The sequence below is a fragment of the Bombina bombina genome, chromosome 3 (assembly GCF_027579735.1).
Source record: "Bombina bombina isolate aBomBom1 chromosome 3, aBomBom1.pri, whole genome shotgun sequence".
Lineage (NCBI taxonomy): Eukaryota > Metazoa > Chordata > Amphibia > Anura > Bombinatoridae > Bombina > Bombina bombina.
Window position 1 is genome coordinate 582,577,990 of NC_069501.1, and position 14,712 is coordinate 582,592,701.

At 35.3% G+C, this 14,712-nt stretch overlaps 1 protein-coding gene across 6 annotated transcripts in view; it reads right to left on the reverse strand.

The window, feature by feature from the left end:
- EPHA10 (EPH receptor A10) overlaps nt 1-14,712 on the reverse strand; it is a 1,001,793-nt gene that overhangs the window by 32,122 nt on the left and 954,959 nt on the right. For 5 of the 6 annotated variants that reach the window (XM_053707154.1, XM_053707156.1, XM_053707152.1 and 2 more), the window contains exons 13-14: nt 13,343-13,492; nt 12,102-12,295 (exon numbers count right to left, since the gene is read on the reverse strand). In XM_053707154.1, the coding sequence (XP_053563129.1) occupies nt 12,102-12,295; nt 13,343-13,492 (344 nt within the window). The remainder of the gene's footprint in view (nt 1-12,101; nt 12,296-13,342; nt 13,493-14,712) is intronic. The other variant, XM_053707155.1, reaches the window with a different exon arrangement.

Sequence of the window (14,712 nt, forward strand, 5' to 3'; positions counted from 1 at the left end):
ACATGCTACGTTATATTATCTCTGGCTGTAAACCAAAGCTCAATACTTAGAAAGAACAATTGAAAATTAACATTGTATTAATTAGCTCTCCTAACCCCCAAAGGGAGTGTAATTTCTTCTGCTGGCTATGTTTACACAGCCTTTCTATAGCCTATACTTAAGTATAGAAATTTTCAGCATAGGAGAAGATACCACAGACAAAGTCAGCTATTTTAATTGCTGATATAAAGGCAAGGGAGATATGTATATATGTTGACTATGTTTCAGGTACGATTATCACAGTTTGTCTCATGCCATGTCTGGTGGTTTTCAAATGCAGATATGCAGCTGCTGAAAAATTTATAAACAGAGCAATGATATAAAAATCACTATGGAATTATGAAAAATTATAGCAATAGTAGTTTGTTTTTTAACTGTACCACCGTTTTATAAATCTGATCAAACTCATACTACTGTTAATTAGTGATAGTGTGCTATATGCTGGTCTCTAAATAGTGTTTACAGCTAGCTGCTATGCCCAGGAGCTGCTAACAGTCACTCTTGCCACCAAAAATAATGCTATCTGTAAACTCAACCCAGCATAATTAGGCAACAAGGTTGAAAACAATTTATAGTTGGCCAATATGAAGGACAGACAGAGATAGCTGCATTCTTTTGGTTCCTTAAATTCTTTCTTTATTTTATTATAAATTACAGCTTAATTTTGCTTTTATGGTATACTAGGCGATAAGCCTGCCCAGAGGGTAGTCTTTGTTTAAAAACTACAACCCCCCAAGCTAAAGTTACAAAAAAAAAAACTAAAATTACAGAAAAAAATAAAAAGGTATCTAAAATAAAAAATATATAAAAATAACCCCCCCCCCCAATAAATAAAAACACTCCTAATCTAATGCTAAACTACCAATAGCCCTTAAAATGGCTTTTTGTAGGGCATTGCTCTAAGTTAAACAGCTCTTTTGCAGTTACAAAAAAATGTAAGTCCCTCCTAACAATAAAACCCATCACTCACCAAACCTCCCCAAAATAAATAAACCTAACACTAAAAAACCTAAACTACCCATTGCCCTGAAAAGGGCATTTGTAAGGCATTGCCCTTAAAAGGGCATTCAGATATTTTGCTGCCCTTAAAAGGCCATTAAACTCGTTTAAGAAGTGCCCATAACCCTAATCTAAAAAAAAAACAAACCCCCAAAATTTTTTAAAAAAACTGTCTAACCCCCAAAAATAAAAAAAATAAACCAAATCCCTATGAAAATAAAAAAGCCCCCCAAAATAAAAACTTCCCCTAATCTAATGCTTAACTACCAATAGCCCTTAAAATGGCTTTTTGTAGGGCATTGCCCTAAGTTAAATAGCTCTTTTGCAGGTACAAAAATTTGCAACTCCCCCCTAACAGAAAACCCACCACCCACCAAACCCCCCCTAATAAATAAACCTAACATTAAAAAAACGAAACTACCCATTGCCCTGAAAAGGACATTTGTATAGGCATTGCCCTTAAAAGGGCATTCTGCTCTTTTGCTGCCCTTAAAAGGACATTCAGCTCTTTTAAGAAGTGCCCATAACCCTAATCTAAAAAAATAAATTAAAAAAACCTGTCTAACCCCCAAAAATAAAAAAATTAAACCTAATCCCTATGAAAATAAAAAGCCCCCCAAAATAAAAACACTCCCTAATCTAATGCTAAACTACCAATAACCCTTAAAAGGGCTTTTTGTTGGGCATTGCCCTAAGTTAAACTGCTCTTTTGCAGTTACAAAAAATTCTAAGTCCCCCCTAACAGTAAAACCCCCCACCCACCAAACCCCCCCAAAAAACTTTTTTTTATTTTCTGTAATGTTAGACTTTATTTCCTGTAATTTTAGCTTAATTTAAAAAAAATAAAAATTATATATATATATATATATATATATATATTTAAAGTAATGTTAGTTTTTTTTTTTTTATTTTGTTTTGTAATTTTGTATTTTTTATTTAGGTAATTGGGTTTAATTTAGGGGATGTTAGGTTAGGGGGGTGTTAGGTTAGGGGGCTTAGCAATTTAATTATTTATTTGCGTTCTGGGTTTTGGCAGTTTAAGGGGTTAATAGGCTAATTAGGTTTATTGCGATGTGGGGGTTTTGCAGTTTAGGGGTTAATAGGGTAATTAGGTTAATTGCGATGTGGGGGTTTTGCGGTTTAGGGGTAAATAGGGTAACTAGGTTTATTGCGATGTGGGTGGTTGACGGTTAAGGGATTAATATGTTATGTTATTTGCGGATTAGAGGTTAATTACTTTATTATATTGCAATGTGTGGGAGTGCGCAAGGAGGCAGGGGGACAGGGCTCGGGAGCGCACGCACGTACGGACATCAACATATGCCGAAGGAGGGAGAGGGAAAGAGAAAGGGAGGGGGAAAAATTGTTTTAAAAGAGATCCGGGAGGGGGGAAAAAAGGGCAAATTTGTAAGTAAACTGGGTAGTGGCAGACAGCTGCCAGTACCTAAAATGGCAGCCAATAGGTCGAGGGGGAAGGATTAGAGAGCTGTTTGGGGGAGGATCAGGGAGGTTGGGGGGTTATGGGGGATCCTACATGTAACTATATATATAAAAATAAAAAAAAAAGACACCTTTATTTTTATTCTGGCATACTTTCTGCCAGTACTTAAGATTGCGGTGACAATTGTGAGTTTACTGTTTGTAAATAATTTCAGTGAGAAACCTTATGTTTGGGAAAAAGTTAATGATTTTTTTTATTTGATCGTATTTGGCAGTTAAATGGTGGCATGAAATATACCAAAATGGTTCTAGATCAATACTTTTGGTTGTCTACTAAAAAAAAATATACATGCCAAGGGATATTCAGGGATTCCTGAGAGATATCAGTGTTACTATGTAACTATCGCTAATTTTGAGGAAAAAAAATGGTTTGGAAAAAGCAAAGTGCTACTTGTACTTATTGCCCTATAACTTGCAAAAAAGCAAAGAACATGTAAACATTGGGTATTTCTAAACTCAGGACAACATTTAGAAACTATTTAGCATGGGTGTTTTTTGGTGGTTGTAGATGTGTAACAGATTTTGGGGGTCAAAGTTAGAAAAAGTGTGTTTTTTTCCATTTTTCATCATATTTTATAAAAAAAATCATAGAAAATTATAAGATATAATGAAAATAATGGTATCTTTACCAAAAGCTATATATAATATGTGTGGATACAGTAAATGAGTAAGAGGAAAATTACAGCTAAACACAAACACTACAGGGATGTAAAAATAGCCCTGGTCCTTAAAGGGACAATAAACCCAAAAATGTTATTTCATTATTCAGATAGAGAATATAATTTCAAACAATATCCCAATTTACTTCTATTATGTAATTTGCTTCATTCTTTAGATATCCTTTGTTGAAGAAATATCAATGCACATGGGTGAGCCAATCATACGAGGCAGCTATGTGTAGCCACCAATCAGTAGCTACTGAGCCTATCTAGATATGCTTTTCAGCAAAGGATATGAAGATAATTAAATAATAGAAGTAAATTATACAGTTGTTTAAAATTGTATGTTGTATCTGAATCATGAAAGAAAAAAATAGGGTTTGATGTCCCTTTAAGGGTAAGAAAATTGAAAAATGGTCTGGTCCTTAAGGGGTTAATTAAATCTCAGGATTGCCTAAAGCATATTCAGATATTCTTGAAGCTTCTTAGTATTTGTCCTTACCACCAATACTGTGAGCATCTTTCATGAATCCTCCACATGACCCAAGATATGTATAATTTCCTTTAAATTGTTTATTATAAATGTTGTCAATGGCAACACAGTGAATACAAATATGAAACAAATATTTTTTAGTAGATTGTGTACCTTTTAATGGACAAACATATTCATTATTTAGAATGCTGCATTCCATAAGCTTCACCATTTTGTATTCTCTGGTATCAATTCAGCTCTATCTCCTACAAAAAGTATGTCTACAATAAAGATACAGATAGTTATACAAATCTAAAATATACTATAGACGGTAGTTAAATCAGTAATATATAGCCAAGCTTAAGTTTATGAATTAAATCAGCAGTTATGTATTGCATTCCCTTTTCCAAGACTATTATTCAATTTTTATTAGGTGCTCTTCTTCTCAATAAGCCTTTACATAAAAGCTGGTAATTGAATAAATTGGTTAACACGCAGGGCTGGTGCAACAATGGGTCCCCATAGGTCTACTGTAACACAGTGTCACTTTGGAGAAGGAGGCAACTGAACAGTCACTAAATGACATTACTGACTACAGCTTCTGCCTGGAGTTTAGAATATTTTATCTTGGTGATATTTTATAATGTATGTATTATTGAAACAATCTGGCAGGTTATGTTCCCTGGGAGGGGGGAGGGGATTTGCATCCATCTGCAATAGCTGTTATACAGGAGAGGAGACAAAGATAAATCAACTCAATTGCAGACACTGCTACCTTCTACAGGAAAAAAATATGACCCAGGGACAAACTGACCACTATTGTGTTAATTTATTTCAATCACTTCACTTAAAGGGACACTGAACCAAAATGTTTCATTTGTGATTCAGGTAGAGCATGCAATTTTAAGCAACTTTCTAATTTACTCCTTTTATCAAATTTTCTTCATTCTCTTAGTATCTTTATTTGAAATGCAAGAATGTAAGTTTAGATGCCGGCCCATTTTTGGTGAACAACCTGGGTTGTTCTTGCTGATTGGTGGATAAATTTATCCACCAATAAAAAAGTGCTGTCCACAGTACTGAACCAAAAAAAGCTTAGATGCCTTCTTTCTCAAATAAAGATAGCAAGAGAGTGAAGAAAAATTGATAAAAGGAGTAAATTAGAAAGTTGCTTAAAATTGCTGCTCGATCTGAATCACAAAATAAAAATTTTGGGTTCAGTGTCCCTTTAATAGTGCAGCCAGAATGCAAAACAGTAGTCAAGTTGAGGGGAAAATATAGAGGATTTTTTTTTGTTACAAGTGACATGAAACACAATGTTTCTTTCATGGTTCAAATGCAATTTTAAACAATTTTAATATTAGCTTCTATGTTCAAATCTTCTTCGTTCTCTTGGTATCTTTTGTTGAAAAACAGGAACGTATGCTCAGGAGCGTGCACAAGTCTATAGTACTGTATGGCAGCAGTTTTGCAAGAATATTATCCATTTGCAAGAGCACTAGATGACAACGCTATTTCCTGCCAAATAGTGCTTCAGACACCTACCTAGATATCTCTTTAACAAAGAATACCATGGGAACAAAGCAAATTTAATAATAGAAGTGGAAACTTTAAATTGTATACTTTGTCTGAGTCACAAAAGAAAATGTTTAGGTTTCATGTCTGCTATTCTAACTCTGTGTTCACCAGGCTTAGGGTCTGATTCTCTAAAGCTCTTCTGTCTGGTGAGATTCTATAAGATGTATCCTCAGGATTACATGGGCTCTCAAGGATTATTTTAAAAGCAATTTTTCCTTTGAGAAATATGTGTCTCATTAAAGGGAGTTCACTAATATTCTTTATGTGACGGAGAATCATTTACTTTACAGTACTATGCTCAGTAAAATAAGCTGATGATTTCTCTCTGTGTTGGTGAGTTTTTGAGAATCAGGCCCGTTGTCAGCTACTGTTTGCATTAGCAAAGGTTAATCTGTCTGCTCTAATTTATACTAGAGTAATTAATAATAATTGGGAGAACAAAAACCTTTCTAGGAATGTTGATCCTAGGGGGCTTGATGCCCCTTGTTTCCGGCGAGCCTTTAGACTCGCCGGAAACAGAAGTTCAAAAGAAGTTATGAGGCAGCGGTCTAAAGACCGCTGCTCCATAACTTGTCCGCCTGCTCTGAGGCAGCGGACAAAAATCAACCCGATCGAATATGATCGGGTTGATTGACACCCCCAGCTAGCGGCCAATCTGCAGGGGGCGGAGTGCACCAGAGGTTCACAACGACTGCTGGTGCAATGATAAATGCCGATAGCGTATGCTGTTGGCATTTATCGATGTGCAGCGGACATGATACGCTTCTTCGCTCGCACATTGGTAAATAGGCCCCTAGGTTTAATCACAGTGGGCAGGTTAGTAAAATGAGTCTGTGATGGATATGATGTAGCCATTCTGTGGCACAAATACAGGAGTGTACAATGCTGCAACAAAAGAATGCTGTAATATGAACACGTTTTGACATAGGGTCTGTGTGTGCCAGCCTTTGCGTGCATTGGAGTTGACTGCATTTTAAGTGGGCTAGATTACAAGTGGAGCACAAAGAATAGCTCACAATATGTTATTACAAGTGGATAGTAAAAAAGGTTTACCAGAGAATCTTAACATGACCAAAATTTTATTATCAACCCCTATATTTTAAAAGGATAATGCAGAGCGTTCGATTATTGCTCATTTTACAAGTGGTGAGTTAAGTGTGCTCAAGCACAATACATAACAGTGCTGGAGAATCGTTTCCCAGAGAGTAAGGAAGCCCATATCTGACAAACATTGACAGTTATCATAAACCACACATTTCATTTTTAACTCCATAATGACGGCATATAATTTTAAAAATTAAAATGTAACCATTTTTGTAATTTTTAATAATTTTTAACACTTTCTGTCAGTTTCTGATTACAGCACTTTCTCTATGATCAGTCTGGTCAAAACATTTTGTCTGATCAACCTAATCTGTTATTTTTTTATTTTTTACTGTTAGTGTACTAAACAAACAATCAAACAAATAACTATTTTTCAGTGCTGTTTAGATCTCATTGCAGCTTTTCATACTGTGATCAGTACTGTTTTATTTTATCTGTGGTGTATAGGGTTTGTTTTATTGGGTGGAAGGGGGAATTAAGGTGTGGAAGTAGGAATTTATGGGTGGCGTGAGGGAGTTGGTGCTAGGTAGGAGTAAAAAAAAAGTTATTTTGCACTATGTTACACCATTCTTACGTGTGATTCAGAGAGTTAAACCTTTGCTGTATCTGTTAGTGACACTCTAAAAGCATCTGATATAGAGCCCCTATTGGGTACCCCCAAACTTAACTGCCCTTGAAATACCCCCATTTACGTCAACTCCTGGCATCACAACCAACATATCAGTTTGTGAGCCAAAACATTATTTAAACCTGTTTCTGACTGACAACATGAAGAATATGGCTGGAATGTATATCTCAGTATCTCTCGGCTTTTCTAAGTTCACACCACATTAAGAAAAACATCTGCCCCCCCTACTGACCTTGGCTATTGTCTTGGCTATTTTAACTTCATACCACATTAAGAAAAACATCTGCCCCCCACTGACCTAATAGAAATAAAAATGTTTTGGGCACTGAACTTGGTAATGGGTATAGTAAAAAAATCCAGCATAAGTTCCTACTGGCACCAGCACCCAATACTGGCTACCCATCTTTATCCAGGGATTATGAACAGGGATAGATATTAACAACTGCTGAGTTTTCTGCATTTTAATGATAATGCCCAGTGCCTCCTTAGAAATGACCCCTGTGTGACAGGTTATACAAGATACGGCCCCTGATAAAACAAGTGTCTGAAAAGTTTGCAGAAAATTACACCGCTTACCAGAACATCTGTGTATGAATCCCTGATGAAATTTAAGGGAAGATCATTTTTTAAACAATATATACTATCTAATCGTTCATGCTACTGGGTACCATTTTATAAATTGTGTGAATGTAATATAGGTTATACCTGGGCATTTCACATTTATGAAAGGAAAGAGAGCCACTTGGTAGCCCAGATTCTGTGGGCACAAATGGCAAGACTGTGTGGGATCTCCTCCTACCATTGCTAAACAAAGGCTACCATCTATGGGTCAACAACTACTAAAGCAGTATGGATTTGTTTAAAAATGCATTTATTTTGAAGCCCTAGCCTGTGGCACAGTGCACAGAAATCAAAAAGGTTTCCCCTTGAAGCTGACATGCGGCAAAAACCGTAGAGGCACATCAGCTTTATGCCATGATAAAGTGCTGGCCCTTACGTACACTGACAAAAAGGACATGCACATGCTCTCCACAATGCATGATGAAAGTACAGTGCCAGTGTCTGTCATGGGGAAGGAAATACCAATCCAAAATCCACAGTGCATTGTTGTGTACAGCAAATATATAGGGGAAGTAGATTTAACATTATAAGTTCATACAACGATATCTGGTTCACCACAAGATCAAAACCTGGCACAAAAAAAAATAGCCATATACTTATCACAGATAGCAGCCTATAATTCATATGTGCACAGGGAAGCCATACACTTTCTTGGAATTTACACTAATGCTTTTTATCAGATATTTTGTTTAACCAGCCCCCTATGCCTTCCACATTTGAGTCAGAGAATTTCCAGAGACTTTACGCCACTTTCCTTGTGGGATCCCCGCCCCACAGCCTGCAAAAAGTCACCCCAGAAAAAGTCTGTTAGAAAAAAAGAGTTAGGAGGGACTCTAGCTACTCTTTCCCCTCCTGCCAATCTTTACCTGGCTTTTGTATTAGAGACTGTTTCCGAGTCTTCCATACAGAGTTAAATTATTTATTCAAATGATTCTGTATGTGTTCTTGATTTATTGGTTATTCTGTACGCTTAATCTTTCTTGTCCTGGTTACCGACTTATTGGCTTGTTATACCGACTAATCTGACTTCTGGATCACCTGACCTTGGCCTGTCCCTGTTTACTTTAAAGGGATACTGAACCCAATTTTTTTTTCTTTCATGATTCAGATAGAGCATGCAATTTTAAGCAACGTTCTAATTTACTTCTAAAATCAAAAATGGGCCGGCATCTAAACTTTAATTCTTGCTTTTCAAATAAACATACCAAGAAAATGAAGAAAATTTGATAATAGGAGTAAAATAGAAAGTTGCTTAAAATTGCATGCTCTATCTGAATCACAAAATAAAAAAAATGTGGGTTCAGTGTCCCTTTAAGTCCAGCCAATCAGGTCATGAATGATAAAGTGGCTACACAAAACAAATTAAAATACCCCATATAGAATACCTTGGATTATCTATGTTTGAAAATGTAATGCCATCATGGGGGAAATGTTCTTTCCTAGGCTGCTATACTGTCTCAAAGGCAACATAGGCTCAGAAAATCAATGTGTCCAATTTCCATGTTAATGGACAGGCCCTATATTTGAGCCTGTAACAACCCGAAATCCAAAAAAACATGTTTATGTTGTACACGGGGGGCATTGCAGAATACAAATATGGGTGTTTTGTTTCAGTACAACCTATCGGGAATATGATATTTACAATAAATATGTGTGTGCGCGTTTAGAAAAAATACAATTTCTCCCACTAACTTATATTTTTCTCGATATTAAATTATAGTTCATATATAAAGAAAGCCTAATTTTCCCTCTAAAAATGATATATAATAAGTGTGAGTGAACATAACGTGAAAGAGGTAAATGATAGTTGAGCAAACATATAGCTCAAATTCTACGTTTTGTTTACGTTTAGAACTTTGACAATTACCTCCGTCCTTAAGAAGTTAAACTGGTAATTTAGTGAACTGTGTTTGTTGCAGTTTTTATTATGTGGTATTAGTATTATTATGTAAACAAAATCTATATCGTCAAAACCTTTACAATTAAATGATTCCATCACCAGTGACTTAATAAGCCTCTTATTTCTGTTGTGTCGCTATAGAATGACATATAAACCAATTGTAAACATTTAGAAAACAAATTAACATCTTATTTGCTGCAATTGTTTTTCAATAACCAAACTCCACCCTTCACTTGCTTTATCTATAAAAGCCAATAGAGGCTTTAGACTGCAGACAAAAAGTCTAACTATGGGCAAAAAAAGTTATAATATAGTCATTTTTAAGTGTTAAAGCCAATTAGGGGAAAAAATATGCAGCAAAGTTAGCCTTTATAAATAAGCAGTTTCATTTCCAGCTCTAAGAACTAGAAAATCCACACTTTTCAAAGCTAAATTACATGAAAATTAGGCTAAATTAATAATTAATATAGTTTAAAAAGTATTGCACACATATATATTGCAGTTTGTTTTACTGCACATAAATATTTTATATTACAATCCCAATGTGTTTACTGTCTATTTTAAACATCTTCTATCTTTCTCATTTAAGAATTCTGCTCTTACAATTAAGTAGACTGACATTTCTATTATAGTCTACTCTGGCATTCCTATTACAATTGGCTTTACACCTATCTCAGATAATAATAATTGAATTGCAGGCAAAAACATGATGATGGATTATCTTATAACCAATATACCTTTATTACATATTTTAATGTATATTAAAAAAAAAAAAGCTTCCTTTACTCTGTGACTTGGGTGCTGTCAGTATGAGGTGAAGAAAACAAAAATATTTTAATAAAATATATTCCTCCCTTTTTTACTTATATTTGCAATCAAAATTGAATTTGTTTTATTTTAGTCCAGTTACAAATTATATAGTTTTTGGACCAAAACTGAGCCCTATATTAAAGGACAAGGACACTAGGTTTTGATTCATTTACCTTTCTATATTAAGCGTCATATCTCATTATTTTTCAGCTAGATAGGTCAGTAGTTTTCTGTGCCATGTGATATATTAGAGAGGTCAGGAATTTTATCAGAGTAAATTATATGGTAATAAAATGCAATCATTTGGCGGGTACAGTTGAAGTTAATGGATTCTGCAGCATGTGATGATTGTTCTTTCTAATTTATATGCATAGGAAATGTAGTTGGACAATCCAGCGTGCCTACAAAATAACTGACCTCTAATGTTTATTCTCAAAGGCTGCTCTGCAATAATTATTTCACAAAACTAACATCATCTCTAAAAACTGAAATTGTAGTCATTTTCCCTGCTGATGGATCAATAAAATGACTTCAAGTTAGAGAGTATCTACCAGTGCCATATCAGCACTCTATCAGCACTGCTCAAGGGATAATCACTTCAGTCTTTGCTTGTTCTGAAAATCCTTCAGTTCCAACTGAACCTGATAGTGCTATAGCAGGAAAATATTATTGGCCATTGGAGTTCTACTGGTGTAAGATATAATTAAAACCTTATAGGGATACTGAACCTAAATTTTTTCTTTCATGATTCAGATAGAGCATGCAATTTTAAGCAACTTTCTAATTTATTCCTATTATCATTTTTTCTTTGTTCTCTTGGTATCTTTATAAATGTAGCCACCAATCAGCAAGCGCTACCCATGATGCTGAACCAAAAATGGGCTGGCTCGTAAGCTTACATTCCTGTTTTTTCAAATAAAAATACCAAGAGAATGAAGAAAAATTGTGTGAATAATTAGAAAGAAAATGTGTTTTATGTTCTTTTAACCTTTAAGACATATTAGCACATGTTAATATGAAAGAAGCACATTAGAAAATAAATTAGAAACTTGTTTAAACCTGCATGCTTTATCTGAATGTTGAAAGTTTAATTTTGACATTACTGCTCCTTTAATGTATTTTTAATTTATGATAGCACTGACATGTTTGGATGTTTACAAATGTAAATAATAAAATGTAAATAATAAAATAGGCTAAATGCTATGGAATTAATTGTGTACAAATTATAAACTTATACGATTGATAAAGTGAATAAACTGTACTCAAACACACTAGGCTGTTGTTCTCAACACTGAATCAGTTAGCTTTGCCCATGAATCTTTTGCTTCTATAAAGGTAATTGAATAACCTTTGTGAATCCCCATGAGAAGCCTGCAATACACCTGTTTCTTATAGCTTGTGTGTGTGTTGTGTGTGTGTTTATGTAGATTTTCCTGTTATATCATGTACTAATTTTGAGTGATATAACTAATCCAGCAGCTCTTCTAATGGATTTGAATGGCTTAGAAAAATAAAGAAAACAAATAATTTGAGCTAGTGTACAATATTTTTGCCCAGCTATTCTAATGGACTGGCAATGGGCACTATTGATAGGATGAGCTAGGATGCTGATATACAGAATATTTTAAAATTCAGCTACTTAGTTGAGTTGTCTAAGTTTTCTTCTAGTAATGGATAGTTCTCCTAATCATGTCATATCCCTCTCAGAATGTGAGATGTTAGCATGTTACCATATTTATCTCAGATTTTAATTATTTACAATGACAATTTTTTTTTGCTGTAAATACCCACCTGGATACTGTAGAAGTGGCAGATTTAGTTTTGTCTGGGCTCTGGACCTGTTTGGTTAGAATGTTGTGGATGTGAGTGAACTTTGGTCTGTCGTTGCGATCTTTCTGCCAGCAGTCTAACATTAACTGGTGAAGAGTTGGCGGACTGTTAATTGGTGCTGGAAGCCGAAAGCCATCTTCTATAGCCTTGATGACCTGGGATTGTAAAACACAGATTTACAATGTATTTGGTATTCCTTTGTTTAAGCTGGGCTAACAATTTAGGGCTACATTTTGAGTGGAGCAATATTTAAAGGGACACTGAACCCAAATTTTTTCTTTTGTGATTCAGATAGAGCATGCAATTTTAAGCAACTTTCTAATTTACTCCTATTATCACATTTTCTTCATTCTCTTGGTATGTTTATTTGAAAAGCAAGAATGTAAGTTTAGATGCCGGCCCATTTTTGGTGAACAACCTGGGTTGTCCTTGCTGATTGGACGGCACCAATAAAAAATTGCTGTCCATGGTTTTGAACCAACAATTTGCTGGCTCCTTAGCTTAGATGCCTTCTTTTTCAAATAAAGATAGCAAAAGAACGAAGAAAAATTGATAATAGAAGTAAAATAGAAAGTTAATTAAAATTGCATGCTCTATCTGAACCATGAAAGAAAAAATTTGGGTTCAGTGTCCCTTTAATGATTACACTCTCACACTAACTCCACTAAAAGTAAGCTTTTTGCATCCACCGAGTACCGCACATATTACAAGCTGAGAGTAAAAAGTTTTTGCTCATGCGCTGACCCGACTCGTGTAGAAAGCCAAAGTTAGAATATCACAACCAATTTTAACATATTCCCCCATAGACTTCAATGGAGCTTGAAAAGTGGAAAAAACCTAACACCCAGCAAGTCACAAAAACCCTATTGCATTTTTTCAAGTGCGCTAACCTGACATGAAATCTTAATATTTAATATTCCATTATTCTTCACATTCATATTTATATATTTATATATATATATATATATATATATATATATATATATATATATATATATATAATGTGTTTTTGGTCAAATATATATCTATACCTATGTATATGTCAGTGTCAGTAAGTTTTTGATCATCAGTCCTTAAGACTTGGCATATCCCATACGTTTGTTCTTTGCACCAATAAGTCATATTTTCAGGATACTGAATAAAAAAATAAATGTATGTTGATTATACAACAAAGCAAAAATACAAATAATATAGTTACATACATCCTGATTGGACATGTCCCAGTATGGTCTTTCTCCATATGACATGACTTCCCACATGACAATTCCAAAACTCCACACATCACTGGCAGTGCTGTAGCGATGGTACTGGATAACCTCCGGTGCTGTCCACAAGACTGTGCTCTTTCCACCCTATAATTAACAGAGTACAAAGTTAATGCAGAACACACTGATATTTGATTTGGGGGCCGATATATCAAATGGTGGGCGGACAGGATTTACTGTTTCTTGTGAAATGCTTGTGCAATACTGCCTCCTCCACATTCGCAGCCAATCAGCTGCTAGCAGGGGGTGTCAATCATCTGATCGGGATGATTGCAGTCTGCCACCTAAAAGGTGGTGGACAAGTTAAGGAGCAGCGGTCTTCTGACCGCTGCTTCTTAACTTATGTTTCAGGCGAGCCGGAAACATCGGGCGGAGAAAGCAGCATTTGCTGCTTATTAAATCGCCCCCATAGTTTTAACCAGTTTAAAGGAACATTCAAAGAAAAGGATACCACAAAGTGTACTAAGTTGTGCAAAAAACACCAATGGATACTAAAAAATATTCCTCTATAAGGGAACAGGTATTGAAACGCTAATAGACACAATACTCAAATGCCACAGTGTATCTAGAAGCGTGGTGCAATTAGAACTATGAGTGCAACCCCAGTGACAATTCACAAAAGTGAGGCACACCCACACAAATCAATGATATCAACACAGTAAGTGTATAAAATAAATGCACCAAAAGTCCAAAAAAGTCACCAAACTGAACCTGAGGATAATGGACTCTGAGTACAAAGGTTCGGCAGGGCAGCTTCTTAGGTAAAGGAATCCGGAATCCTTGGAGTGAAAACTACAAAAGAAAAAAGAAAAAGTAACACACATTCTCCCGGACAGAATGCCAGCAGTGGCTAGTACAGTTCAAAGGAGTAATATAGCCGCACCACCAACTGTATTTAAAACATTATTGCTTTATTGTGTAAATTAAAACAGACAACGTTTCGGACCCATGTCCTTATTCATGTCTAACATAAAACATTAAAATCAAACCTTAAATAGGCTGAAGCTCCGCCTACCACACCTGTTTTCACCTGTGTTAACCTTTAGTTATCCTTTCCTGAACTCAATGCCATCTAGTGGCCAATTTCTGGATTTTTCAAAATACATTCAAGGTGACCTTCAACAAAGAAGGTCACCTTGAATGTATTTTGAAAAATTCAGAAATTGGCCACTAGATGGCATTGAGTTCAGGAAAGGATAACTAAAGGTTAACACAGGTGAAAACAGGTGTGGTAGGCGGAGCTTCAGCCTATTTAAGGTTTGATTTTAATGTTTTATGTTAGACATGAATAAGGACATGGGTCCGAA